Here is a 24,375-nt window from a genome sequence, read left to right as displayed (position 1 = left end):
ATAGTGCAGTGTTTCGTGACTTGTGGCTTCAGGGATGGTGTAAACTAAAAAAAACACGTATTCTTACATGATGTAACTCAGGGACTGAGCATAAGAACAAAATTGACGAACTGCATCATCCTTGGTCACCACACTGCACCTACCCTGTTGAGCACAAAGGTTACTCTCCCAGCCCCATGCTCTCATATACATCTTTCACCCACGCAGAAAATTACAAGATTCACAAGTTGCATCTATATTGTTTTATTACATATTTACACACTTTAAGTTAAAAGGCATGAACCATCCACCGTAAATAGAGGCCTATTGAAGTGCCTTCAGAAGAACTTCTGGGACATGAAGCTTAAGGTTTCACAAAGTTGTAACTGAAAATATAACGATACCAATGTCACAACTGGAATTTGAACCACTGCAGCAGGGTTGTAATGGTTTTCTGTCAACTTATACACCGAACAATAATACAGGTGACCATTTTTTTAAAGTTACCTAGGGTTAGCCCACCACAAATCAATACATTGCTGGCATGTAGTAATGACTGCAGCAAATTCTATTCATTTATGGACAATATTTTAACGCATGCAAGAGGTGAGCTAAGAAAGTGATAAACTTTGTATTTATTCTGGTGACCAAATTACTGCACGAGAAAACGCAGCATAAACATGTCAATAGCGTACGTTAACAAGAGGGAACTGATACAGGCTCATATGAAGCTTCTCATTACAGACTGTGTGGAAAACCTAGTAAACAGTAAAATATACTCAGACTGATTTGCCAACTTAACTGACAGAGGCAGTTGTCTACAGATTGCAAGAGCGACAAGTCTTGTCAGTCCATCTTAAAGACTCCTTAAGAGACTGCTATGTCAGGCTTTTGTCTAAAAACCCCTTTAAAGACCAGTCCTGTTAGTCGTGTTTGAAATTTCTAAAGAACATGGGTTATGAATACACCGTGGTTCTTCTAAAAGCAGGTACTTTAACTGTCGTCACTATTGACTTCATCATCATCATCCTCCTCTTCCTGCACATCATCAGGACAGCAGTAGTACTCGACAAAGCTGACCTGCAAAAAGATACATTGTCATTCACAAGGTGCCAACAATTGCCTTGTAACAGATTGGTTACGGAAGGATTTATACCTTCACCACTAAGGTCAACTCACATGAATTACATTCAGTGGACACCCAGGGATGGAAGCTTGTGATGTCCAGAATCTATGGGAATCTAACAGATGGCAGGATGACTTATGGGGCTCATATTAGAAGTCGGCAGTGCTGAAGTCCTGACTTGAGCCTCGGACTCTCACCCACAAAAAGATTACTAATTCATGCTACTCTGTCTAATGAGTTTGGTCATATCAACTCAGTCACTAATGACAAACGAACCCGCACACATTTTCATTTTACTATTTGGCAAATAAAAATTATGGGGACTACAATAGCTTGCCGACTGCCATATAGCAATCTTGGTGCCCTCATGAAGCACCCATTGAAGTCGAATCATTTTCCATGGCTGTTTGCTGCCATGGCAACAATTTAAGAAATAAAAATGTTTTTGCTTCATAGCTGATGAATTAAAGACGTACCCAGGAGAACCATGTTTTCTTATATATGTCAGAAATGTCTGTCACGATGTAAACATTAAACAGCAATTTATTGCGCCATAATATGATCCTGAGTTGTTTTCACCAGAATTGTTTTGGTGTACACATAGCCCACTTCTGTTTTGACTTTGTGTCATGATCAGAGTGCGTTCTAGGAAGCTCAAATTTGAAAGACTTAAAAGTGACTTTACATGGTGGAAATAAACATACATAATAAAATACTATGTTTTACTTATTTCGTACCATACATAGCCAACCGTGCAAACGTCACTATGTATTAAGCAATCTGGTAACGGCGCTCACGAGAGCTGTATCCCTTCTCACCTCCCCGTCATTTGGGATCATGAACTGCAGCGATAGGAGACCCCGCCAGTCCATGCGCACAGATACCTTGCTTGCCTGGGACAAAGCCTTCGCACTTGGTTTCAAGAACGATGCCTTGTACCTTTTAAAAACAAAGAAACCACGTTTTTTTTTAAGTACAACAGATGAGAACAAAAATGCACGCTCCATAACGTAGTTGATATCTGAAAAAAGCTACTTGAGAAATAACCCATAAAACAATTACTATAACTCAAATCTAATACTTTTGTTTAAATTATGAGAAAAAACGCATTACGACGGTGAAATGCAGGCTGGAAACAGATGGCAGATGTGCCTTCCTGTTGTTTGTGAGGGCACCTTTGTGTGTTGTTAAATTTATTTAGTATAACTACTGAAGTGAATGCCTGGGGTTTGGTAATGCGATGAGGATAGGCAGTCGTATGTGTACTTGTTTCTGGTGTGATAAGAGTCGGTCGTATACGAGTAGTTAAGAGTAATAACTGGCCGATAGATTCCTATTGTCCAGCCGCCAGCAGAGGTCAGACAGGATGATAGTCAATAGACAAACAGAATTGGGATTGGTAGTGTGTTAAAGGTTAGTAATGAGTATGTACATGTTATGAGTGTGATGAGGGCAATTAGTGAGTGTGATAAGTCTGGAGTAAGCATGAACGGTACTGTACCGGTTCGTCTGTGCCTTGGTGCAGTGGAAGGACTCCACCATGTCCGAGTCTCTGGGAAAGTCGCAGTGCGTGCTTCCCAGCGGTCCGAACGTGGACAGCCTGAGACAGAAAAAACAAATAAGGGTGGACAAACAGATATACATGGATGCACACAGGGACAAGCAAGGACATATATTACTTTACGGATACAAGCACAGCCCATGGAGCTTCATGGCCAAAGAACTCGGGGACACAGATATGGGCCCTGATGCTGCTCTTGGCCAGTGCTAGCCGTCTAGGCACGTAACGATGTATGGATTTAATTATTAAACTAAATTCTTATGCATCATGCGAAGACAGCAAAAATATACACAGATTGTAAAACGTAGACTAAAATGGGATGGAATAATGATAATTCATTGCATCAGTGGAGTGCTGAATCCCTCTGTTTACAAAGCATGTACTGATTCATCGATTCATTCATTAAAATCGATTCTTATACAATACACATTCAATCATGCCTGTAAGAATGTAATTGGTTCATGTCAAACCTACAGCCACTAGAGATTTTAACACAAGGGATGGCAAAAGAATCAATGAATGGAACTGTGACCCCAAATAATCGAATAAAGACAAGTATTATTACACGCCTCCTGGTCCAGTACTGCACTGGCGGAGTCCGCATTGCCCATGGTAATAGAAACATCAAAAGTCCTGTTGTCGCAGAGGACGGTTTCTGTACTGTCCCATATAAACTTGCTGATCCGCCCATACTGGACATGTGTGAAAAATAACTTCATAGGTCATCAGATTCCTCCAGTATAAATATTCTGATAATGAAAACATTTATTTTATTTTACCTACGTGACTTTACCGAAAAAGCCAAAGAGTATGAATCCTTGCAGTCACGAAAGCTTCAAGTCTAGAATGCCCTTAAGCCATGAACGCCTCGCTGAATTGTAAGGGTCTTTTTCAAGAGGATCCTTCATTTTGACTTTTGGCACATTCCTGCAGTAAGTGTCTGGCTTGTGCAAGGAGGTAACTGGAGAGCGTGGAGAGGCAGCTCACCGGAAGTGTGGCCGAGCGGGGGACATGGTGATGTGGACAGACACCTCAGCGCCGGACGAGCTCAGCTCTAAGTCGGCGAACGCCTCCTTCAGCCCCTCTGCCTTCAAGATCACCTTGTTGGGGGTCTGCCTGTCCTCGTCTGCGTCGGACCCCCCAAACTCAAAATCCAGGGGGTCCTCTGGCTCCTGCGTCCTCAGGCTGGCACCGGCAGGCACGTACAGTATCAACGCACATGAATGTATAGACAATCACAGACATACACGGATGCACGTGCTGTATATAAATATGTAATAGGTATGTCATGATGCATAATTTAATTGAGATTCTTATGCTCATGATACGAGCAATGGGTCAAACATGTTAGATTCAAATACTGTACTGTTGCATTTATGTTATTTGAAAAGAAACTATGTGAGACAGAATAAAACAATTAATATAATAGATATGGTATTTTTAAAATATAAAATTGATTTGTTAGGGGAGTGAATAATGACACATCTAATACACAGGCATACAGAAAGTGTCCCAAATAACTGCTGTGGCAAGTGCTGTTGGCAAGCAGATATTAAGGGCGACACGGTGCATTGGAGGGTGGGGTGGTCAGAGCTATGGGTAGACCAAATATTTAACACATTGTATCAGGTAAGGATGAGTCAAAGCAGAGGAGACTCGGGTTCAGTTCAGATACCACTTTCCATTTATGTGCAAAGCTGGGAATCAAACCCATCACTCGGATCACAGTGTTATATGTGAACCTGTTACTGCACTAGCCCTATACAATAAAGATCCCCCTTGTAGCCTCAACAGACCTTTTGGGAAATTGCTGTTAGTGAGCACCTATTAATAAGGCCGGTGCAGCACACAAGGCCAACACCAGACCCGACCAACCGCCTTTGTCTCCCCAGTGACAATGTTTACACACTGCACCAGGGTACACATTTAATGACGAGTCGACCTAGGGGAGGCCTAGGACCGGTTCAGATAATTGTCCCTGGTGTTGGCCGTGAGCAGGAATTTAACTCGGTCCACGAGATTCATCGTGCATCGCTCTAACCGCAATGCTATGGCTCCCCACACTTACACGCATGTATTCACACACGCACATTCATTCACACACAAGCACGTGTTATGCCGAGCATGACCTGCAGTCAGTGACAACACCCCCCTCCTCGAGGCACAAGATGAGGGGAGATCCGTACCCCCCGTAGCGCAGGCTCAGAGCCACAGGAGGTCCCACTGTGCGTGCGGCCCCACCTGCACAGCGCAACACACGTACATGCATTGGGAAGGAAACACTCCCTCATGGGTGACCATCACAGAGTTGCATCTCTCGACCATACCCTATAGAGCATAACTGTGCAGTGACATGACTGAAATGGACACTTCAAAAACAAGAAGATTTAATAGGTACACAAGCAGGCACTGTCACCAACAACAACAGCTGCCATTCACCACCAAGTGGTGGTGATGTCACCACTACGCCTGTGCCAGACTAGGTGCCCTTTGAGCCCACGAGAAGTGATGAAGGCTTGCTGACAGGTCACGGGACAGACCCAGGTGCCATGGGTTAAATGACGTAGATAACTGGCAGATGCACCAGCTATTCCCCCTGCTGTGCCAACTTGCTGCATTTTAGTGGCCCAGCGCATCACACGCTGTTGTAAGCATCACTCCTCTGCCGTCCATTGTTGTTGGAGGGTGACTGCCTCCAACTGCTCAGGAGTGTCCTTCATGAGCATCCTCCATGGAGGCCGATCTTGACACCGTTGGTACCAGTCTTCAATAAGTTCACTCAGTTCCACATCCTTTACCGCATCAGTCCATCTCTTTTCCAGCCCGTTTTGTGCCCATTTAGCCCCCTCTATCCGACCAAAGAAAAGCTGCTTGAGCATGCAGTGGGGGGGCATGTGGACTACATGACCCAGCCAACGCAATCATCCCTGCCGGGGATCACTGACGGGAACGTGAGCAGATCTTTCAAGGATTTGTGTGCTGCTCACACAATCCAGCCTGGTTAAACCCAGGATGGCTCGTAGGCAGGCCAGACTGAATATTTCTAACTGGCGCAGATGTTTCATTCGAGGGTCCACGTCTGACAAGCATAAAGGGAGGGCATGAGTGTGGCCGAGAAGACCCAAAGCTTCGTGTGGAGTGACAGATCAGGGTAGGTTCCACACAGCATTACGTACATGATGAAAAGATAATGCCGCCCGACTGACTCAGAGCGAGACCTCTGCTGTCAAACCGGAGCTGGTCATAAGCACACTGCACAGGTATGGAAATCTCTCCACAACTGCTCCATCACCAATAGTGAGTTGAGGGATGGAGTGTTTGATGGCACAAAATATCCAGGCAGGTGCTTAGTTTTGGTAGGGCTGATAATAAAACCCCACCTCTTAGTGGCATGCTCCAGGTTCAGCATCAGTGCTTCCAACTCCTCACAGAAAATTGGAATTGGCCTTCCCCCCATAGCATTGCTCACATCCACCACAGCGTTACCGTCCGGCACCACTGAGGAGACAAGGGGTTGCTTTTTTTGCCAAACATACCAGACAAAGATCCCCTGTATAGCCTGAACAGACTGTTCGGGAAAGTGCTGTTAGCGAGCACCTATGAAGGCCGGCACGGCACATGAGGGGGTGGGTGGCCAACACCATACCCGGCCGCCTTTGTTTCCCCAGTGGTGATATTTACACACTGTTGCACTTTCCCTCAGGACCTGCTATGGCTGCATTTTTCTCAGTCTGGAATTTAGCTAAATTAAGTTAAAATAATGTGATTTGTGTGCAGTCAATTGAGGCCAGACTGAGATCAGCTAGCTATAATTGAGAACCCAATTTAATCACAGGTGGCAGAAACCTGGATTCAATCCCAGGATCTCAGCAATTACAGCTGAGTTCTGTGACCACTGAACCACTTGAGTGCACAGAGTATGAGTCCATAGTGGACTCTTGATTGAGTCTCCATGGCACAACTGTGAGTCTCCATGCACTGTGAAGCTGTAATGCAAGTTGTGCCTCTAAGGGTAATGTTGTACCCCTCACAGCTGATGACGATGATGCAGATGAGGAGGACGCAGTGGACGAAGAGGAGCCACCAAACATGGTCAGGCAGCTGAGCAATGCCGTGAGGTTCACGCGAAACGACACTGGGTTCTCAAGCAGGGAGTACGTGTGGAAAAGTGAAGTCTGCGGAGGGGGCGGGGGGGGGATAGATATACATGGGTACGTACTGGAGACATATTAATGCAAAAAAAGGGATTACATGCAGGAGACTAGGGCATGCAAACATGACGTGGCTTGCAATTGCAGGACATGAGGAAAACATCAAGCCTATGCATGACGTAGTTTTGGAAGACTGCTCTTACTGTTGCAGTTAGCTGACAGCTTGTGCATAAGTGTGGAATTAGTAGAAACAAATGTTACATGCTCATGTGGGAATAAACAAGATGTGTGCACAGTGAGTGTTCAGAATGACGTGACATCAATAGGGAGCATCTGATAACTTTTCCTTACAATCAAGGCAGATTGGGACAAGCTTAACAGGTGATGAGACCTGGATTCACCATTATGAACCCGAGGCTAAATGACAGGTCATACAGTCTAAACATCCAACTTCTCCAACACCCAAGAAACTTAAGTTGGGATCATGTGCACCGGTTTTTTGGGAAGTGTGGTGCATATGACACTATAAACTGAACTATCAACTACAGTAAGTCCCCGGGTTGCGGAAGACCAGACTTACGGAAATCCGACCTTATGCAAATACTCCCATAAATAATGTAAAAAAATCAATAGGCGGAAAGTTTTGCGTTATTTACTTAAGCGCAAGTAGCAGTGCAGCATGCGAGGTTGCGGATGAATACCGTCACGCTGTTGCCGTGCGTATACGCGCCAAATCGTCTCGTAACTTTCTAATCCTAGTTTTCTTCATTTTAAGTTTATTTCACGAGTTATTTACTGTATATACTTTATTTAACACAATTACACTTCAAATGCTTCTTCTTCTTCTTCGGGTTGTCCATTGTATCTGATGATGACCTTCCTCCTCTGCCTATATTTGTGGGATTTTTTGTGATTGTAAAGTCCAATCCTCGACCCACAGCGTCTGCTACAGACAGAGCAGGTGAAGTCGCTGATTGGAGGTGTAGGTGTGGTTCTGGCATCATGTCTCTTAAGACTCTTCCTTTTCCGTAGCTCGCTTGGGTCCTCTTCGAGCTTCAACACTCCTTTCTGGGAGAGCTGGCACCAGATGGAGCATTCTCGGCAGTGTCCTCCAGCTGGGTAGGGTTCAGACTGCACTTTTTAATGGCTGTCTTCACAGTTGGTCCTTGTAGCGCCTTTTCTGGTCCTCTGTAGGCTGGTGACCTAGGTGCAGCTGGCCATACAGGACCTTACGTGGAAGATGCTCCTTTGGCATCCTGATGACGTGACCGAGCCAATGGAGTTAGTGCTGGATGATGGTAGCCTCCATACTCATGCAGTTGGTTTTGCAGAGTATTTCAGTATGGGACACTCGGTCACGCCAGGTTATCCCCAGGATGCATTGAAGACACCTAATATGGAAGGCTTCAAGCATCCTGATGTGGCGACTGTACAAGGTCCACGTCTCGCAGCTGTAAAGGAGTGTTGTGATGACCACTGCCTGGTAAGCAGATGTTTTAGGATGTAGGCTGAGGTCTTTGTTCTGGAATACCAACAGCGATCAGAGAAGTCTAGGCCTAGTCTAATGCACGGTAAATTTACATTTGTAAGTGACTGCTTCCTGTTAACAATTAATATTTAAATGTTTTGTGGCATTAATAAAGAATTGTAAACAGTGTATGTTCCATTAGTTTAATTATGGGCAGTGTTCGGGTAGATATTCGATTAAATGAAAGCATAATAGGATGTGAAAAGAGTATGTATCGCGATAGGATACAGGTAGCGATAGAAAACGGACAAGAGCGCGATACAGTACTGAGAAAACGAACTAGTAATCGGGTCGGAGAGGCATAACTATTTCTGAATATGGAAATTTATCCTCATTTTTGGGGGGAAATTGTTCATTTTCTGAAATGTACGGAAAATTCAGGTTACGGATTGTTCTCGGAAAGCTAACCCTTCCGTAACCCGGAGACTGCCTGTATTTTTTATTTTACCACGTAAAGTCAACCGAGCTATACAGCTCTTTTTCAGAAGCGATCTGCCCACAAATGATAGCTCAACGAAGTCACTTATCATGTCGAAATTTCTAGCAGCCAAATACTTTAAATGCATGTTTCCAAATGTTGTGGTAAAAACCGGGGAACCCGGAGAAAAATCCACACGACCACGGGGAGAACATGCAAACTCCAAATATACAGGCATATATACAGGCATCAGGGTCAGGATCGAACCCAAAACCTCCTGTATACCAGGTGAGGTAATTAGCATGTTACCACCGTAGCGAGGTAAATATTATACAGACTTCTCCTATCTACTGCATGAGGGCCATTAAAGTTCCATGGAAAGATGTGAACCACACCCTTGCTTGTGCATGATAATGTCCCAGTACACACTTTAAATGTTGCAAAGGCAGCTTTGTTAAGCAATGCCACCAGTGAGGAACTGCCACATCCTGCCTATTCTCCAGACCTGGCACCCAGGGAAGTTCAGCAGTTTTCCAATACAATGAGGAGCATACTCTTTGGTTGGAAAGTGCTTTTAGGATGAAGGATGTGTTGGGGTATTTGAATGAGTTGGAAGACAAGTGCTTTCTGGAAGGAATCAAAAAGGTTCTGGAATGATATGAAAATGTGATTGTGAAAGGTGACTATATTTAATAAGATGATTCTTATTGATGCGTGTACTTTATATATCAGTGTTTGTAAACTAGACCCAATTTTCAGCCACCGAATAGGTCTTTGATTTCTGCTTTTATAACATTCGGTGATGATGCACTTCTCTGCATGAGTACCAATTCCGATAGGAATACTATGGGAGAAAAAAAACCACGTGATCAAAAAGAAACGACCACTTAGGACTGAACTATTGGTGACTGCTCAGGACCGCTGGGCTGCCTTGGGGAAGAAGAATAAGAAGAAGAGGCACCTTACCTGCACGAAGGCGTTGGCCTGCAGGGTGCGCGAGTCCTCCACCGTGGCCTTGAGGCCGTGCTGTGTGGCGAGGAAGGTGGCGTGGTCGCGGAAATGCACGGCGCGCAGCAGCGACACCAGCGTGCGGGCGCTGTCCATCGTCGCCGACAGCACCGCGCTCCCTCCGGACGCCATCGCCCTGCCGATAGGAAGCAAGTCATTCATTATATGGTCGTTATACATATACCTGTCAACCCACACGGTTTACCCGTATTCTTGTACAGGGAAATCGAGTTTTCAGGTTCATACGGGCGTACAGCAGTTTCAAAATGTCTATTTGTTTGTGTTTCCCCCTTGTGATGGGACTTTGTAGGATGAACGTGGTGATTTATAAGGGCACAGGGTGACCAATAAGGTGTGAATTGGTCTGTAATAAGGTAGGCACTGATAAGCGGTTAACAGGTATGGTTATAGTCGAGGTCTTTTTCCGTGGGCCTTTTATCTAATTATAAGTGGCCTTATTCTGGTCACCCAGAACAAACCATGTAACATATAATGATTCAACGCCTGATCCAGAAATACAAAAAACACGATAAAAAGCAAACTTTGCTTATTTTACCGGGCAAGTGCCACTGAGCAACATAGCTCCTTTTCAGAAGCGACCTGGCCACAAATAAGAGCTCAATGAAGTGGCTCATCATGTGGAAATGCATATCAGCCAAATACTCTAAACGAAGGAGGCAATATCACAGCGATTCACTCCACTACTCCTCACGCAATATGTAAAATGATAGTTGCTCTATTTAATCATGAACGAAAGAGATTATTCGATACTCTGAACAACCACACTCCCGCAAGAATTTCGGTTACGCGTGAAAAGATTCAGTAAGTGATCTACATTTCTCGGAGCAACAACACCACATTCAATGTGATCCACGAGTTATTTTTGGGTTAGATCACGTGACACATGTACGCGATCTAACCCCCCAAAAAAACAACCTATATTATGGATATTGGTCGCGAAAGCCTACGTGTTCAATTGACATTCAATGACTTTCAGGCGTGCTCTATTATTACTGCATTATAAGTCGCTCTATTGTGTTCAAATATAGTCAAAGCCTGACTGCTGATGAGACTCTTGCATGTCGAAATCGGTCGAGTGCAAAAAAATATGCGTTCTTTGAATGCCGTGCGGCTGATGGCTTATGTAATTGTACATATATATTTTTTAACGTGGAGGGAACAGATATGTGGAGGCGGTATATCCCGCGTGATTGTTTTGCATTGAAATGCATGCCAGGTATACGTCAATGATGTTTACTCGGCGAACTTTCCCAAGCCTCTTTGTTCTACACGCGAGATGCCGACACCGACAGAGGCGCGCCGACGTGAACCCTCAATACTTTAATATTGTAAATCACTTAACGTGATATTTTACATAGTAAGTCCTGTAAAGTTTAGCAAACGTATTGTTCTTAAACGTAAACAAACGCACGTACGGTATACAGAGAAAGGAAAACAAGTACTGTAGTTAAAATCTGGGCCAAGGGGGTTGACACAGACAAATCGATATCCCCTTTCCCTCGATGGGGGGGGATAAAATATGTACTAAATCGTGACAGCACACATCAGCGGCCGCCTTACGTATGAAACTCTCATAAAGAGTGCACGACGACACATTCTTTGTCCTCAACGAGGAACGTGGAATTCCCTCCCGTCCACGTCAGGCTCGAGTCTCCGCGAGCGATTTAAAAACAAAATTCTCACTACAACGACGACGCCGTCGCCTCGATCGTCGACGTTGTTTATCACTCCTACACCCCCACAACCACCACCACCCACCACCACGCTGGACACGAATGTTGCTGTTTTGGTTTCTCTCCACTCTGGAGCCTACGGGGTGGTGGGGGGGTGGCCCCGGCCTAGCCGAGCCTCGCATCGCAGCGTTAAAAGCCGCCGCGAGTTACTTAACCACGGGCCGCCGCAGACCCACCGAGGGGATATATGGGGGGAATCGCGATTTAAAGCGAGGCGAACTTCAACGCCGAAACGCTCACCGGGGATGCGTTACTAACGCAAATGAACACCGGATACCTGCAGGGGCGGGTCGAGGGTTGAACTTTTTTTTGGCGGGAAGTTGCACACGCGACATGACGACATAGCCGCGTGACATCATCACGCCGTGGGTCACGAGACCCCGCATCTGGAACCCCGCCCCCCCAGCGGGGTCGAGGCTTCCCGGCCACTCACCCAGTACCCCCGATGAGACCCAGAGTATTGGCACAAGGCGTTGATATGTTCCGGTAAAATTTCACTCCACGGGTGCTATTAACTACTTCGATGTACACGGATGATGTTGCAGATTTGAACCTTGCCGTACGAAAGAAGGCGATGAAACACATTGAATTGGGGTTTTTTGTTGTTCAAATAGGAGCGGGTGGGGGGAGACCCTATTTAAATTTCAAGATTCGACTCTGCTAGGTTACGAAAATGACAAAAACAATAAGACAAAGTAAACAAGTGGGGCAAGTCAAGGAAATGTAAATCACCCCCCCCCCCCAGCCTCCACATTAATAAAGAATAAATGGAAAGCTGCACAAACATAATATTTAATTAAAATGCACCTCCAGTAACAAAAATTGTCTCCGACAAAATTTACTGGAGATAGGACAGGTGCTCGTATGGGCAACCACCATGCATAACAGGTGCTATGGGCTGTGGTAGGGCTGTACGTGTTGGACAACAGAGAAGGGGAGCACAGCAGATTCCATTGTTGGTGCTGTATGTCTTGGAGTAAGAATATATTACCGAAAGACCCAAATAATGTGAATATAATATTTAGTATGTAATTCCATTTAATTTATTGCGGTGTCGATCTATAGAACATTTAATATACAGTATCAAGTGATTTAAATTATTGAATATATAGTGGTGTGCATGTGATCTATCGTGGTATTGATCTGTAGACTCCACGGAAATGTGAATATATAAAATATATATAGCATATAAATTGTATAGTACTATGAATCTATTTTACAGAATAGCAATCCCATTGCACCTTTACAATTTATAGAGGTTATGAATCTGTACACAGTAATCTCTCCTTGTATTCATCTATAAAATCCACTGTGATTTTAAGACATTTAATTTATAGTGATGTGAATGCCTAGAATCTCTAATGGTGTAAAATGTACAATGATATTAATGTATAGAATGTATGGCTGTAATGAGCAGTCCCATTTACACCTTTGTAATGTACTTCGTACGGAACATTCTGTGAGATACTGCGATTTATTAAAATGTAAACACATTTTGTTTTTACATCGGGTTGTAGTGCAGGAAGTCTAAAGCACAGTAAACATGGCATGTAAACGCCATCATTAGTAAGAGATGTGTTGTTACTGCACATAGGCAACCATCACTTGCTAAGTAATATTAAATGTAACTGTAATTCGTTTATCCGGTAAAGAAGGACTAAGTTGAATTCAGATTTTCTTCGAGGGTTTTGTATCAAATGTTTTCAAGGTTTTTAGCCAATACTAATATCATATATAAAATCACATTGATTGCATTAACAGACAGGTCGTGAATGCACATTTCGTTCTGTTCTGTATCAATCTTATAAAATTATTATCGAGGAATGTTTGTTTTGGAACGTTGACCCTTTTCTTCCTTGCACGGCTGATGTTGATGTAGAGCAACAACTATAATTTTACATTGAGGTCCTTAAGCCAGACAATTGGGTCAGGAACACTGGAGTGGTGTATCGCTATGATGCCGCCTTTGTATGTCTGAATTGAGTCGTTACGAAGTGTAATGACAGGGTGACACCTGCTGGCCTGTAAGGGTCATTACGGTCATAGCTGCATTACATAATGCCTTACTGTGAAGGGGCGTATCTGGGGTAAAAGTTACGAGTGGTATCAGTCGAGAAGCTCCGGGAACCATCTCGAAGGGTCTAGTAGGTTCTAGAAAGTGGGCGTGGCCAGAGGTGGAGCTTGGCCACGCCAGGCAGATATAAGGAGCACCGAACCAGAGCTTCGGGGCTGTTAGTGTGGGGTCTGGGTCCTGGTTGCGTCGCTGCCGTCGTCATGCCTCCGTTTTCGACCACGTGGCTGTTCTTCTGCAAGACCAACTCCATCACCGCTGCTACGCTCATCAACCAGCCAGCGTAGCGCAAGAACGGAGATGGGCTGCGTGTTAGAGCCTGGGTGTAGCCGCGTTACAAAGCGTATCGCCCTGTGTGCTCTTAATAAATAAGAAGCCTTCTAGTAGACATGTGTCGGAAGTCACTCACTACACATGTGTAAGGGTTAGGCCTAACAGCCAAACCTATGTCTGTGTGTGTGTGGGGGGGGGGGGGGGGGGGGGTAGACTGCCAGAAGTCTTAACGACTTCACAGACAGGCCAAGTTTAAAAGTAGCAGAGCCACTGACAACCGACTTGGTCGGCGACGCCACTACCACACCAATCTGATTGGAAGGCATCGAAGCATTCAAATCAGATCGGTGCAAAAGGAAGAGGCGAGAGAGATTGAAATCATGAATAAGGAATGGTTGATCACCGTTGGAAAAGGAGAAAGGGGATTGGAATAAAAAGGGAGAACCTGCTAGAAAGGGGGGTAGAGGATATATAAGGGGCCCAAAAGAGATCTCGAGCTGCATTCTGGAGTGCAGCCTCTATAAGTATGGACTATGTGTTTGCACGTTGTCTGCGAATAAAATTATTATTCTTTGGGTCTTTCGGTAAAGTCACGTACATAGGTTCAAAGAAAATAACAAAAAACTACGACGTTTCGATCGCAACACAAGCGTTCGTCATCAGGAAGAGGGGATTAGCTTCTAAAGAGTTAGCTTCTAAAGGTAAACTCAGTTTACTTCTAAAGGGGTAGCTTCTAAAGGTAAACTCAGTTTACTTCTAAAGAGTTAGCTTATAAAGGTAAACTCAGTTTACTTCTAAAGGGTTAGCTTCTAAAGGTAAACTCAGTTTACTTCTAAAGGGTTAGCTTCTAAAGGTAAACTCAGTTTACTTATAAAGGGTTAGCTTCTAAAGGTAAACTCAGTTTACTTCTAAAGGGTTAGCTTCTAAAGGTAAACTCAGTTTACTTATAAAGGGTTAGCTTCTAAAGCATCGGTCCCCAACCTTTTTGGCACCAGGGACCGGTTTCGTGGAAGACAATTTTTTTCACGGACCGGGAGCGGGGGGGGGGGTCATCATTGTGTCTTTCCCCCTTTTCAAAGAAGCTCTCCAGCGACGTTTGTTTTTTACTCATTTTGGCTACTAGGGGTTAGCTTGTAGGCTTCATACCAACACTGTGACTGAGACAAGTGCGCGGTGCGGGAAACCGGCGCGGACATAAGTGGTAAATAATAAAAGTATAGGCTGGCCACGCGCGGACTCACCGCTCTCTCCTCCTGCTGTGCGCCAGGTTCCTAACAGGCCACGGACCAGTACCGGGTAATGAGTAAATAACAAACATTGTGGCCCAGGGGTTGGGGACCCCTGTTCTAAAGGGTTAGCTTCCTGATGACGAACGCTTGTGTTGCGATCGAAACGTCGTAGTTTTTTTGTTATTTTCTTTGAGCCTATCTACGCGACTTTACCGAAAGACCCAAAGAAAATGAATTCCTGCAGTCACGAAAGCTTTGAGTCAATATGCGAATAAAGCATAAAGTTGAGCTGTACTTACCTCGTCCGAAGTCATTTTCTGATGTCACGTGGTCTTTTGGCCCTTTAATGTAATGGAACGAAAAAAAATTAAACTGAACAGAATTAAACACTTTTGTCAATCATTCCCCCAACCACTGGTATCCACATCATACGATCTCAAATTATGTGTACATTTTTCATGGATGTGACGTTGAGAGCACGTGAATGTGTGAGCTGGTCGTTTCGCTTGAGCCCCTATTGCGAGAGATGTTGGTGGAGAGTTCAGCATGCGAAGCTGTCCGCTTGTTTTAGTGACGCGTGCACATGTGACGCGTGTGTGTGTGTGTGTAAGCATGGCAACGACAATGGAGGCCGTGAATGCATGAGGTGTGTGTGTTTTTTTGCGTGCACGGATGCTCGGGTCTGATTGTGTATGTCACATCCGCAATTATTTAAGAAAATATTTCATATTGTTTGCTTTTGGGTTTTCAAACGACATCTTGATCTCACGGTGGCAGAGGCAGTGGTGTGTACACTCAATACAACACAATGGAATATGAATGTCCAAAAAAAAAACATGTGAATACAATCGTGGAGAAAGACGATTTTATTTTGTCGTAGAAAATACGATTTTATATTGTCGTAAAAAATTCATGGAGATCAAAGTGCTGTGGATATAATTCCATTGATGATCAAGCCATTTCATCTGGAAATTGATGGATGAGAAAGAGGAAAGTCTTAAGCCCGGACTCGAGTGAGCAGTGCAGAGAGCCATTAGAAAGAGCAAATTGCAGATATCAGGGACAGCAGTTTAAAACGATTGATCATCCATTGAATCGAGGTTGACTTGGAATATGATATCAGTTCTTGATTGCTAGATCAGAGGGTACATCGCAGAGAGTATGGTGGACAATAATATATACTTTTCATGTAGTGAATAGTGAACAGTGAATCGCCACCCTTTCATACCCTGTCAAAGCTGGCCCGTGTCATGCTGCCGCTAGGCCAGGGGTCAGCAACTAAAATAACAAGAAGGGCCATTTATATCGAATTCTGTATAACAAAAAAACCCCTCAATATTTGAACAGCCGCAATGCATGTGAATATGAGACGGTACTTAATAAATAACGCCACGAAACAGTTCCTAAAAAGCCGCATGCGGCTCCTGAGCCGCAGGTTACCGACCCCTGCGCTAGTCAAATCTCACCAAACCCAGCAACCAAACTCACACGCGTTTGAATTTCCCTAAATGCAAGGTAGGGTACGAGAAAAAACAACTCCACGCAAGGAGTTGTTGACGTTAAACTCAGACAAAAAGATCTGTACTGTATATCTGTACAGTCGCAAAACGCCCATGAAACTGAGCTGACCGCTTATCGGGTCCTTCCTGCTGAAATAAATCAAATCTGTCTAAAATCTGTCTTTGAGCGTTTTCCCGTTCTGATTTCAGGGCTACGATTAGGACTTTGGGTGACATTGTTTGACCCAGAGCCGTATATTAGGAATTTAACGAAAATATATATTTTTTACTTAATAAATATTGCCTCACCAAGTTTTATTCTGTCTCTGCCAGATTCTGAAAACGGATATTTTCCTATAACATCAAAGATTGTCGATTTAAATGTTATGTTCTCTTGTAGGGTACTGCTAGTTGTGTTTTTGTCTATTACAGTTTGTACAAAACGCTGCCGCCAGTTCTAACAAGAACAAATACATCTGAACACACCACTCCTATTCAAGCGCTATTAACATTGGTCACGTGTGTAGTTCTGGATTAACTTTAGGATCCTTCTTTGACTTATATAGGTCCAATATATGGCCTTGTTCCGTTTACCTGGAGTATTTTTTTAGTTCTAGAATTCACACCCAATGCGCCACCTACCCCCCTTGGCGAATTATAACTCCCATCCTGTTGGTCATGAATGATGCGGTGAAGGATTATTTTTGTAATTGCGTGAACGATGCCGATATTACACGGACTAAAAAGTCCGGCGCCTATGTCTACGAAAAAAAAATCACACGTTAGACCCATTGGCCGCCTTTGCTGACCCAATATTCCACAGCAGCAATTTGTTTTACGATTGCGCACTCTGGAACGGCTTTACCTTTCTGAGGCTCCCTGGCACGGATGGCTAGGCCTGCTGAGATGGCTTCTGTTGCGAAAAGAGAGAAATAGCCATCCAGATGAACAAACATAGACGTAACTTCAAGTCTAGAATGAGAGAAATAGCGTTTCGCCTTCACGCCGCTACGCAGAGAGGATGCTGCTCGCTTGCATGTGGCGCGTCTTACGCATTCTTGTACCCCGCAAGGGAATAATGACGATTGTGAAAAACGTGACGCAGTGTTTCTCTAAGATATGCACTTATGCTACGCACGAATGCCTGTACGTAAACGTGGTTTTATTAAAAAAACATTCCATTCAGACGCGAATAAGGAAGTACTTATTAGTATTTCAAACGATTTCTTAGCTTCTGAGTAAACGACTCAAATGCATTCAGAAACGTTGAATGCGCTCCAGGGAAGCATGCCATCGTCTGATATATCCCCAACCTTCTCTCTCTACTGTGTGTGTAAAACTCGCTCTGTAAATCTCTAAATATTTCCTGAAGGCCATTCAACCGATACGAGGAGATACTCATGTTCTCTCTGTGATTAAAAAAAAAACGAAACCCAACCCTGTTAACACGGTAAACCCTTTCTATCCGCGAGTTCTGGATTCGCGAGTTTCGCATATTCGCGAGTAACTAAATGTGTACTTATTCCCTATTCGCGACCCGGCAAACTCCAAGTATTAGCGAGTGTACATGCCAGTCCACTGACAGGTGAGCGCAGAATGTTGTTACATTTGAAACTGTCTGCGAAGATTAGGCACGAGCCCTCGGCTGACCGCGTCCGTCCTCAGGTCTCGCAGTAATCCCGCTCTGAACTCGCTATTGTGCATTTTTACTTGACAATCGACTCGCTTGTACATTTTGGGAAGAACAAGTCGGCTGTGAGGTCCATGAAACGGAACGCGAATGCAATCAGGGAGAGTGTTACAGCTAGCGCTGTGCGTTGTCATCAAACGCCTGCCGGGAAGTCATACTCCTGAATTCCTCACCACCACCACCTCCATTGTCGTCAAATACATCATCATAAGTTAATTAAAAAAACATTGTTCTTTATAATGATTGTATTCATTATTATTAAACATTTACAACACCCCCCCCCACCATGTTCACTCGTATCAGGAACGTAACAGCATTTGCCCACGGGAGCAAGGTTTATATATTCGTGAATTTTGCATTCGCGAGCGTTTCCAAGAACGTAACCCTCGCGGATAGAGAGGGGGGTTTACTACCGTATATAATTCACCGACGCATCGCAACATTATTGCGCAGCAACGCTGACTACCAATTGCCTGAGAGTATCATAGTCAAAGCGGATGAGGCTGCTGCTTCTTCCCCCATCACTTCCTTCCTCCCCCCCCCAGATTATGTAGTTGTTGTAAAGTCAACACCTAGCCGTCAAAGACCGCCCTTTCAGTCTCACGCCTATCTGGCTTTGTCGCGGCATCCTGGAGCGCTCCCACAATTTCCCCATCCACCCTCCTCCTTGTCCTTTCTCCTTTCTCCTCTCCCGCCCCTTCCCTCCTGAACCCCTTTGTTGCAGCAGTCGAAACCCCCAGTAGCTCGTATGGTTCAAGCCGTTTTATTCGGACTCATTGTGAAATGGCCGTATTAAATCAATTAGCTGCGTGTAAAAGCTTTATGAGATGTCCTGGCGTGAAGGACGCTCTACTGTCAAAAAAACATTATGATCAGAATCTGTATTTATACTGGAGGAATCCGATGAGCTATGAAGCTCTTTTTCACAGACGTACACAACATAGACACGCATACGGTACAAGAGCACTCACAAAGTGTTGAGTGATATGAATTATCTCTTAGCGAAGAACAAAACGTATACACTCGTCACTTAGTAGGCTTGTAGTGGAGCGGAGTAAATCATATTCACAGCTTAAAAACAGTACCCATAATTGATGTTTAGATCAGATCGCGAAAGTAAAATGAGTGCCGTATACCGTCATCCAACCAACAGCCAAGTAATACATTGATTCGGGGAGCCATACTAAAACGAATGAACAGAGAATAGAATGCGAGTAAGATAACATGGGGAACGTGACATGCCCATAGGTTATTGGGAAAAAACGCAATGCTCATAGGCTACCATTAAGAGAACGGAATGCTCATAGGTTAACATGCAGATCGAATTTTGATTGAAAGCTTTCGTGACTGCAGTGATTCATATTTTTGGTTCTTTCGGTAAAGTCACGTTGAAGGGAAACAATAAAATAATGAAATATATATAAAATATATAAAACAATATTGTTTAAAATATATATAAAACAATATTGTTATATATATATATTTTATTATTGTATTGTTTCCCTTCAACGTGACTTTACCGAAAGAACCAAGAATATGCAGATCGAAGTCTGTTATTCGATGTAGTCTGCCCCAGATATTTAAATTGGCGTTTCTCCATAGTCTGTGAAGAGTGGTTCGCAGTGAGTCAACAGGTGTATTTATAAGAGTTATTCTTCTTAGATGGGCCTGGCTTAGTAAAGTGTAAACCCTCATTGATTTGAAGTGATTTGGTGGAGTCATAGGTGACCAAGCTGAGACGCATCTTGCTGCTCTGCACAATAACCGGCCTTAATCAAGGGTTGATTAACCCGGAGTCAAACGCAGGGTGTCAATTAGTCGTAGTTCAGTGCTCTGACATGGATAGTCCTTATGAGCCCCGATAGAGGGGCAGAGAGAGGTCGAGAAATACGCCCATCATCAGGACTAAATGCGAGGATGAGAGAGACCGAGAGCTGTTGTTGGCCGATTTCAGTGAGAATATACATTTGTTGACCTGTGACCTTCACGGCCCGGTATTTTCAAGCGGCTCTAAATACACCCACGTGAAGCGAATGCGTGAATCGTAGATTCCACGCGAGAGGGGACCGCCGCTGCTTCCACCGCTGGTGGAATTCGCCGTGACGCGTTGCGCAAATTGACGCGCATCGTGTTTCATGTCAACGCCCAGGGCTGCGCGTGTCGTGTCCGGCGGAGACCACGAGCCGTGGGTATTTGATTTGTCTTACGCTCGTGACCCAGCCGACGTCATCAGATACATGTCCCGAGATTTCGCCACCGTTATACATTGTTTCGTAAATATTGCGATCGCTTGAAAAACTAGTTTTACCAATTTGATTTACATACGACACGCAGACGTCATGCGCCTTCTATTCGTGGATACGACTGATAAGTTGTAGGAATTGCTCTGACGCACAGCGATCCGATACGTGCCTTACAATAAATTTAACTGTTACCGATGCCTTTGGCCAAGTCACTCAGCAGATATTCGAAGCTAAGGGTTGTGCAAGGCCACGTGCGTGAATGAGTATTGTTTCACTGCACTTATGTTTCCACGTATATTGTCCCCCTGCCTTCACCAACCCGCACTGACCAGTATGGTCAACTTAACTTAACGTTCACGACCGGCACCGTCGTGAAGTGACCCATATCTAGTACAACACAGAAAGGGCTGCAACGTGTGGCTATTGGTAGAGGGGGGTTTATATTTTGTTTTCATCGGCTGCAGTGTCACACTCTTCGCAAAAAGGTACAGTCTCGTAAAATGCTGAAGCGTTTATCGAAAATATTGTTATGGATGCGGATTTAGCGCCTTTCCAAACATCCTTCGCAGGTCTATAAATAAATAAATAAAGTTTGAAAGCCCGTGCAAATTAGGAGACCCAATGAGAATAATTAGATTTTCTGATTTTTCGAGTAATTTAAACAGAACATTTTAATATAGCGCCATTCATGAAAATTTCATTACACAATGCTTAACATTTCGACGCCGACACAAACGTTTAGAATAAATAGATGAACAACTTAATTTTTTTCTTCTAAAAATGTAAAATGAATAAAATTCAATAATGCGTACTAAAAAAATATGAATATATAAAAACAAACAATTTAAAAATACATGATGATTAAATATTAACGATAATTAACACAGGAGCAAACGTCAGCACGCAAGAACACGGCTCAATGCTGGGGGCATGCGGTTGACGTCATCGCGCAGATGTGTGCGGTTACGTCACCATCTTCCACTTGCCTACCCGCGCGCCAGCCAGCCAGTCAAACTAAAAAATAAATAATATAGTATGCTAATGTATCAATGCGACCGCATCTCACTGAGGCCCGCTGTACAGAGTAAACAATAAAACATCTTTTATGGTCCAGTTGTGTCAGAGCACGAGTTTCAAATATTGAGTGCCACCGATTTACATTATGAGACCTCCTTTGCCAGTAACAAGATATAGTAAAAGGGTAAAACCTATTAAAAGGGTAAAACCTATTACTATATCTTGTTACTGGCAAAGGAGGTCTCATAATGTAAATGCTCAACCCGAGCCCTCAATACTCTGAGAGTGTGCTGTTTTTGAGTTGTACGCCTTTTGGCGTCTTCTGGTCCAACACCAGTGGAGACTAGGCTCTAAGAAAAGCCGTCTCGGGTGTGGACCAATCAAATTCAAGGACAGTGCCAATATCATTATCAGAGTTGTCTCTTTTGTTTGCATTTTGACTGCTTGTGTTGTGGTTATTGCAAACATGATGCCTTGAATAAAGGTGTCAGTTTTTGTGCCAGTTAAAAGGGTAAAACCTATTACTATGCCACCGATTTGTTTGTGTGGCCAACAAAAGAGGATTAAGTAACACAATTCACCGCATGCCATTGACCATGTGAAGAAAATGGTATGACTCAGTTTTGCTTCTCAAGTGGTAGTGGCAGGCGATTGGGTCTGGCCACGAACACCGATTCTGCTTTGTCGTGCTGAGCCTTACACCCGATGACCACGTGAATGCAGTCCTATTTAGACCTCGGAAGCCAGATTATATAGTTAGTATAGTTAGTGGTTAGATGGGAGACTGCCTATGAATACTATCGTTATCCCGTACACTACAATGCATTGCTGAATCTATCGTTATCCCGTACACTACAATGCATTGCTGAATTTATCGTTATCCCGTACACTACAATGCATTGCTGAATCTATCGTTATCCTGTACACTACAATGCATTGCTGAATCTATCGTTATCCCGTACACTACAATGCATTGCTGAATCTATCGTTATCCTGTACACTACAATGCATTGCTGAATCTCTCGTTATTCCGTACACTACAATGCATTGCTGAATCTATCGTTATCCCGTACACTACAATGCATGCCCCCCTTGAAAATAACTGTCGACTCGGCAATGATCTTCCTGCGAAATAAAAACGCATGGTTATGATTAGTGAGTGTTTCCGCTATATCATAAAGCAAATTATTTGGCGATTTTGCGTTGGCCGTGGTGCCACATGAACAATATAAAACTCAAATCATTCGTTAATAACACTGCCTTATGGCGCTGCTGCATAACACATCCATAGAGAGGCCATAGCGATAGAGTGAATATGAGTTGGCAACTGCACTATACACCAACACTATATTCGAAAAATAAAAGTTTGCTGCCTGGATTCCTGCCTGTCTGGCGCACGGCCAAATGCGCGTTCGCGGTGGTGACGTCACCGCGCACATTGGCATGATGACGTCACCCGCATCTCACAGTTGAGCCGGGTTCGCGCGTGCAGACGTCACGCCCCCCCCCCCACTCACAACCCGCGCAACTTTGCGGGATACGCTACAATACTCTCATAGTATAGTCGAACAAAGTTTTTTTTCTCACTGGCTAGAGGGAGAGAGAGAGAGACGGACGGCCAGGTCCAAATGACGTGCGGGCAGCTAGTTTAATGTAAAACAATTCCCGAAGTTTTTTTTTTTAAAATTGGTATTTAAATAGTTACATATGAATAGGCATTGAGCAACATACGACTGTTACCGATGCCTTTGGCCAAGTCACTCAGAATGCGTCCCACGCATCTCGTCAGCAGATATCGGAAGCTAAGGGAGGATTTGAAGCTTTCGTGACTGCAAGGATCCATACTCTTTGGTTCTATTCGGTAAAGTCACTCCAACGCTGTCCTCTGGACAGTACGGTCCCCTTCACCTGATGAAGACCACTTGTGTTGTGGCCGAAACGTCGTGATTTTTGTTGTTTTATTTTTTTACCTACGTGACTTTACCGAATAGAACCAAAGAGTATAGCTAAGGGAGGGTTGTGTATTTATGTAGAAACACATACAAAAATATGTGTTTCTACATGAATGCATTTCTATAAAAATTGTAAAATGTTGCTGGCACACTGAATTCTCTTCACTGAATATTTGCTTTATCTTGGCTTAAGAAACGCATGTCGACCATGCACCACTGCTCATAAACACACTGCAAGCATACGTTACGTTCTTTGGGGATTTAGGGAAATTTCGAACAACTCAATAGAGCCACACTAAGGCATATTTATATTGTTTTGCACGACTGCCTTATTGCATGATATTGTTACTTTTAACAAAGAAATGTCCGCAAATATTCATCTTAATGTTTGGTATAACACCGTTACCATACTAACACATTTGTAAACACATACGGGGGTACGTGGATGGAGACAATTCAAGTGGTGTGCAAGTATTTTTCCATTGCTGCTCACTTTGTCAGTATAGTTTCTCTGTCAGAATAAATGTAATAGAATCATAACTGCATGCGCTACCAAAGATAAAAAAACAATGATTTCGTCTTACGCAAATTCATAGGCAACCCCCCCCTCCTATCTCCCCCCATTGTTATTGAAACCAAAATGCGCATATTTAGTTTTTGTTCTGAACTAAACAAAGCCCCCGACAGCCCCAAAACAAGAGCCCGCGAATCGCTGCAGATAGCCACCCGTCCGTGACTTGGCACAAGGTGCTCGCCGCTTTCAGGCTGACGGAGCAGGATTTTTTTGCAAGAGCTTTCTTTGTTTGATGGCGTGGCGGTGCAGAGGGGCTATTTTGACCTCGTTCGCAACAAAGGCAGGCGGTGTCACACACCTGC

At 44.0% G+C, this 24,375-nt stretch overlaps 1 protein-coding gene across 8 annotated transcripts; it reads right to left on the bottom strand.

Annotated features, from left to right (window-relative positions):
• Nucleotides 1–227: 227 nt before the first annotated feature.
• Nucleotides 228–15,427, bottom strand: RAD1 (RAD1 checkpoint DNA exonuclease). Of its 8 annotated transcripts, none has more exons than XM_032975525.2 (8): nucleotides 11,803–11,882; nucleotides 9,730–9,907; nucleotides 6,691–6,841; nucleotides 4,796–4,907; nucleotides 3,654–3,851; nucleotides 2,607–2,705; nucleotides 1,924–2,044; nucleotides 228–1,059 (listed from the first exon to the last, which is right to left on the bottom strand). In XM_032975525.2, exons 2-8 carry the CDS (start codon nucleotides 9,901–9,903, stop codon nucleotides 973–975), a joined length of 942 nt encoding a protein of 313 aa, XP_032831416.2. In that variant the 5' UTR covers nucleotides 9,904–9,907; nucleotides 11,803–11,882; the 3' UTR covers nucleotides 228–972. The 8 variants fall into 8 exon arrangements, with proteins under 8 accessions (XP_032831416.2, XP_032831440.2, XP_032831476.2 ...); XM_032975549.2 differs by having other exon boundaries at nucleotides 4,853–4,907; XM_032975585.2 differs by having other exon boundaries at nucleotides 11,766–11,847.
• Nucleotides 15,428–24,375: the final 8,948 nt, after the last annotated feature.

Source organism: Petromyzon marinus, chromosome 3 (genome assembly GCF_048934315.1).
Source record: "Petromyzon marinus isolate PM22_M1 ecotype Great Lakes invasive population chromosome 3, UKy_Petmar_22M1.pri1.0, whole genome shotgun sequence".
Lineage (NCBI taxonomy): Eukaryota > Metazoa > Chordata > Hyperoartia > Petromyzontiformes > Petromyzontidae > Petromyzon > Petromyzon marinus.
The sequence above is the reverse complement of the archived record's forward strand: the minus strand, read 5'-3'. Positions and strand labels throughout refer to the sequence as shown.

Coding starts and splice junctions, on each gene's coding strand:
- RAD1 (XM_032975525.2), bottom strand. CDS start 9,903: ATGGCGTCCGGAGGGAGCGCGGTGCTGTCGGCGACGATGGACAGCGCC. Junction 4,908..6,690: donor ATCGTCATCAGCTGTGAGGG/GTACAACATTAC, acceptor TGCGCTGTGCAG/GTGGGGCCGCACGCACAGTG. Junction 2,045..2,606: donor ACCAAGGCACAGACGAACCG/GTACAGTACCGT, acceptor TGTTTTTAAAAG/GTACAAGGCATCGTTCTTGA.